General features: G+C 52.8%; 1 protein-coding gene across 1 annotated transcript in view; it reads right to left on the reverse strand.

The window, feature by feature from the left end:
* Positions 1-3148, reverse strand: part of PAX7 (paired box 7) — a 93687-nt gene extending 90539 nt beyond the window's left edge. The window contains exons 1-3 of the mRNA XM_086476323.1: positions 3064-3148; positions 889-1124; positions 107-236 (exon numbers count right to left, since the gene is read on the reverse strand). Coding sequence (XP_086332449.1) covers positions 107-236; positions 889-1124; positions 3064-3148 — 451 coding nt within the window. The remainder of the gene's footprint in view (positions 1-106; positions 237-888; positions 1125-3063) is intronic.
* Positions 3149-5755: the final 2607 nt, after the last annotated feature.

Below are 5755 nucleotides of genomic sequence, written 5' to 3' on the forward strand. Positions count from 1 at the left end.
TGAGGGTGTTGATAACCCCTGGAAACATTTTTCGAGGTGATAATAATTTCCCCTCCCATCTTCCTGCGGGTATTGGGGTGTTCTTCTTGCCAAGCTGCCTTCTCACCTGAGGGCACAGTGCTCCGGTCGCAGTGCCCATCCTTCAGGAGCCTGTCTCGGATCTCCCAGCTAAACATCCCGGGGTTTTCCCGTTTGTATTCCTCGATTTTCTTTTCCACGTCGGGAGTCGCAACCTGCTTTTGTGATCAAGGGACACCGGTGCGTGCCCGCGTGTGCAGAGGGAGGGAAAGGGAGGAAAACAAAAAAGCGCTTTTAATTGAAAAGAAAAGCTGTTCGGCTCAGTTCAATCCCCCTCGCCCTGGCTGTTAGTTTGGGGGCTCAGAATACGAATTTGAAGGAGGAAAAGGAGGAAAAATAAAGCTGGGGAAAGGCCCTCCTCTCCCAAACGTTGGCCACCCTAAAAGTAGAGTCCCTGGGGGCCAAAGAGATCAGCCAGGATGGGTTTATCCTGAGCCCCAGGGGGGGGAAGGAGGCAGGGATGGGATGATTTCTGAGGGGGGGTTATATACACCCAGGGATTTATTATTCCCTGAAACATCCCAGCTCGCTTCTTCCCCACACACCGTGGCCGAAGCAAATGCTTGAACCCGCGGCACTTGTTGCACATGGGGGGGGGATATCATTTTTATTCATTCATAGCCCTCAACTCGGCATCTGTTTCTACCCATCTGAGCCTGCAAATTGCGGGTTTACTAAAGCCCCTTCCACTCCTTCCCCATTCCCTGTGTATCCACCTGAAATACTTCTACACGTGCAAGGAAATTTGCTTTTTTTTTTTTTTTTTAACCTAAGGAGGGCGATGTAGCTCGGCCCCCGCATTGCACTCACCCTGGGCTTGCTGCCTCCGATGGCTCCGGGACGGATGGAGCCCGTCTCCTGGTACCTACAGAGGATTTTGGAGACGCAACCGTGGGAAACCCGCAGCTGCCGGGAGATCACGCAGGGCCGGATCCCGTGGTGAGCCATCTCCACGATTTTATGACGGATATGGTTGGGCAGTGGTCGACCGTTGATGAACACCCCTCCGAGCTGGTTCACCCTGCCCTGGCCCAGCGGGGTGGAAACTGGAGAGCAACGGGGAAAAACAAACAAAACAAAACAAAAAACAAACAAAACAAAACAAAAAACAAAAACCAGGGGGGAAAAAAGAAAAAGTTGAGAGGGGAAAATCCAGCAAAACGGGGAGCATCCCTCCCCGCACCTTCAGCTCCTCTCCCGCTATTTGAGGCTTTAAAAGAAGGGAGAAGCCTCTCGCCCGTCCCCTCGGTGCTTATCCCCGCAAGATAAATAGACCTTTCCCATCGATAGAGGGAACACAAAAATAGCCGGTGACCCGCACGTCCATCACCCCGCTCCGAGGTATCCGCTGTGTTTGTCTCTCTATATGTTTATTTGGCTTTTCACACCTGTGTTTTAAATCATATCCGATGTTTTAAAAAAAGGAAACATTTAAAACCGCATGGCAACCCCCCCCAAACTTCCCATTTCCCCCCCCCAAAGTGACCTCCACTTCTGACTTCAAATGACGGAGCTATCTGCTTTCTAACAAACTTTTGGAAATAACCTCTTTAAATACCCTCAGGGGGCTTTTTGGGCTTGGGGTTTACGTTGTTTTTTTTTTTTTTGCTTGTGGTTTTGTTAAGCGGTTCGGGGAGGTGCGGAACAAGCGCGGATCCCCCGCGGCCGCGCCGCTTCCCCGACACCTTGCGCGGCGCATCCCCGCCCGGAGCGGGGGACCAGAGGCTCGGCAAAGACCCTCGCCCCCCTACTCAATTTGTTTAATATCTCACAATGTAGATCTTGCAGATTAATACGATTTCACAGGCTGGAAATTAAAAAAAAAAAAAAAAAGGGGGAGAAAAAAAAAAGGGAGAGGGGGAGAACTCAGCTGGGTAATTTGCAGAAAGGCTGGAGGGGGTGAGGGACAGGGAAGGCGGGGGGGAGTGTGTGATTTTTCTCTTTATACAAAGAAAAGTCGATTCCAGAAATTGCCTCGCGATTTAACAAGAATCATGCACCACTAATTCCAAGTCACTTGGCCAGCACTCCCTGGATATATCATTATCGACAGATAACACTCGAGTGGCCAATTTTACATTCAAGAGGTACTAAAACCGCCGGCCGCTCTCTCTTTTCATTATTCCCAGTCATGTTGTGCAAATATTGTTGTAATCCTTTGATCCTTTCCCTTGCCGTCTGTTTTACTTCATTTGCTACAGAAAAGCACTTCAACAAATCCCCCCAGCTTGTATGTTTTGCAGCCTGCGTGGTTTTCCACAGGTTTGAGTTTCGCCACTTGATCACGGTCAGGATGAATTTTTCCTGTTTAATAAATGCGGGGAGAGGGGGTCCCGCTTTAATTCTGCTTTTTTTTTTTTTTTTTTTTTTTCCCCCCCGTCTGCTTAGAAATAATAACCCCGTCACACAAAGAAAAAGCAGATGACGGGGAAAGTTGATGCGCTGCGAGGTGGGGACGACACTTAGCGAGGTGACAGCTACAAAGTCCCCCCCTCTTTCCCCTCGCCAGCCGCGGCCAAGGACATCTCGGCTGCCCGCAGCTAGAGGATACCCCCGGCTTAGGGGGTTGGGGGTTTTTTTATTCTTATTTTCTCCTAGAAAAGTTGAAAATAATCAATTTCGTTGGTTTCCCCCACCTTTTCGGGGAGATTAAAGCGTCGGGAGATTTGCGGGTTTAAAAAAAATAAAGCAAACAAACCCCAAACCATGAGAACCTACCCCCCATAAAATCTGCGGGATACCTGAAACTACGTTAAATAGAGGGGAAAAAAAAAATAAAAAAGCGAAACCCGGTAATTTCGCTACAGCGAAGGAGCTTAAATATCGGTGGGAAGCTGGATGCTCAGGTCGAGAACCCCCCCCCCCCCGGCTGCAAAGTTTAGCTACATCCCCACACGGAGCAGCCCCTCCCGGTCCCCCCCCCCCCGGGTTATACCGAGGTGCTGGGGGAAGGAGCGGTTTAGAGAGGTGCTTTCCCAGACCTACCTTCCAAGGGGAAGCCGGTGCGAGGGTAGTTTTGCCCCGGAGCCGGGCGCATCATCCGAGGCACCGTCCCGGGCAGAGCTGCCATGGTAAGGGGAAGGGGAGGGGAGGGGAGGGGGGGGGGGTTCGGGGTTGTGGAGAGGGTCCGGTCCAAACCGAGGCGGGGGGGGGGGGCACCCCTTGGCCCCGGGAGAGCCGAGGGGGGCTGCGGGGCTGCCTCTCCTCGGAGCCGAAGCGCTTCTCTCTTCCAGCCCGCGGCTGTAAAACAAGGGAGAAATTTTTGCTCCAAGGAAAAAAAAAATAATAAGAATGAAAAAAAAAAAAATAATAAGAGGGGTGAGAAAAAGGAGCAAGGAGGGGGGGAAATGACCCACCAGAAATTCTTCTTAAAGTTTTAGGGCTATGTCACAACCGGCCTGAGCGGGCGCTCCGGAGGAATGTAAGCCAGACTGCCGGGAGAAGCAGACGCAGCCAAAGTTGCCTCGGTGCTGGGCTGGGCTTAGGGCTGGGCTGGGGGGGGGGGAGCCGAGTTTCCCCCTCTTATTTTGTTGTTGCCTTTTTTTTTTTTTTTTTTTAAGTGGTTGGTGGCTGTCGCTTAAGGGATGCTTGTGATGTGGGGGGGGGGGGGCGCTGGGAGGAGGAGAAGGGGGGGGGGGGGTGTCAGATGGAGGGTTTGGAAGTTGTTAAAGTTGGGGCCGTGGGGAGGACGAGCGAGCTGTGATAGGCTCCGGCTCCTTTCTTTTATTCATGGCCGGGGAAGGGGGTACCACGGCGGGGCCGAGGGACCAATAAGAGGCAGCAGCTTCCCAACGCGCAGGCAAAGCGACGGGCTCGCCTTAGTGTTCTTTTTTTTTTTTTTTTTTTTAATTTATTTTTTTAAAGATGTTATTATTCATTACTAGGCTTGGCTTCCTTTTGATGGAAAGCTGGGGTCCCCCTCCGCCGGTTTGAAAACGTATTGGGGTGAAAGGAGCGAGGAGAAAGTTTAGGAAAGGATGATTTTTTTTTTTGTATTTATTTATTATTATTTTTTTTTTTCCTAAGAAAGTTGGGCGCGCCTAGAGCGTCCGTGCGGGTCCCAGCGGGAGAAGGCCGGCCCAGGGTGGGACTGATCCCTGCCCTGGAGGGGACACGGCTGCAGCATGGATTAATAAATACACAAATAAATAAATAAAATAAAATATCCCCTTAAGCTGCTCGCCCGAACCCGGCGCTCACTGCCTCGCAGCCCGTTCCCCCGGGGGGGGGGGGTGGTGGTGGTGGTGTCGGAGCCGCTTTCCCCCCTTCCCAGTAGCTGATGGGAGGTGGCTGGTCCTGCCCCACCCGCACCTGGGCCAGGCTGGCAGCATCCCCCCCGCACCCCCCAGCCCCGCTCTATGGAGCCAGTTTGGGAGCAGCCGAGCGGCCCCACCGCTCCCTTTACCCAGCCCCAGGTAGCTCCTTGCGCTCCTCCCTCATTAACATCACATCTTTAATTAAGAGACAGGCTCCGAGCTGCCTAGCTGGTACCATTTTGGGGGGGGGGTGTCAGCCTTGGGGGGGGGGGGAACAACTCCCGTACTCCCCGCGGTTCTCCCGCGAACTGCCCGCTCGCTCGCTCGTTGACCCGGGACCGGGCTGAACAAATAGCTAATGTTTTCCCCCCAAAACAGGAGCGGGGCAGGAATCCTCCTCGCAGCGGGGCATGACGCCAGGGCTCACGAACCCTTTTGTTTGCAGCTGTAAAAGGACTTGCCGTGCAAACCGCTGGAAACTTCTCTTCCCCCTCCCTTAAAAGCATCCTGGGGGGGGGGAATAAAGCAACCAGCGACACTCCTGACCCGTCTGGACCCAAACTGCGGTCCCTAAATCTCCTCCCTGTGCCCCCCCCCCCCCCTCCCCCGAGGGCATCGCCACCCCTAATCTCCCCCCCCTCCCCTTCTCCAGTGCTTTGAAATTAAAGCCCTGGCTGGACCCCTCCCAGTTCGGCCACATCTTCATCGCTCACCCTCTTCCTCTTTCCCCGCAGCCGCAAAGCTCAGCCTAAACCCGCACCCGCTTCGCTGCGCCTCCCTGATTTGGTTTTTCTCACGTTTCCACACTTCAAATTCTCCCAAATCCCCCCCCCCAAAAAAAAAAAAAAAACCCAAACCAAAAAACCCAACACCCACGGGACAGAGGGGGAAAAAAAATGTAACATTGAAATTCTTTCCAAGGTGTCAAGTTGCTCCTAAAGTCTTCTCATCCTGGCGCAGCCCCGACTTTGGGGCTCCAGCAAACGAAAATCAAGGCTTTATTCTCCCCTCCGCCCCAAAAAAGCCAATTTCTGAAGTTTTAGGCAGAAAAATAACGGGCAGAGCTGAGCGGGACCAGCTCGGAGCCTCTCGCAGCCCCTTCTCAACCGCATTCCTCCAGCGCGGCAGTAATTCAATTATTTGCCTTTCATTTGCTTAGATTGGGGAGGGCGGGGGGGAAGAGCCTGGGAATAAAGTCGAAAATTAAATGTTTCTGCTCTCCCAGCACCGGGGGAAGATTAAACTAAAGAACCCGAGCCCGGAGTCCCTGCCTTCCCCGCCGCTCTAGGGTTACCTCGCCGGGAGAAAAAAAATCTCTCACATCAAACACAGCATTTGTTTTCCCTCGTCCCCCTCCTCCTTTCGATTTGGGGTAAGATTTGGCACTTTCAGGCAAAAAAAACCCAACCAAACCCAACAAC

This window comes from Leptosomus discolor, chromosome 20, assembly GCF_034619465.1.
Source record: "Leptosomus discolor isolate bLepDis1 chromosome 20, bLepDis1.hap2, whole genome shotgun sequence".
In the NCBI taxonomy this organism is placed as follows: Eukaryota; Metazoa; Chordata; class Aves; order Leptosomiformes; family Leptosomidae; genus Leptosomus; species Leptosomus discolor.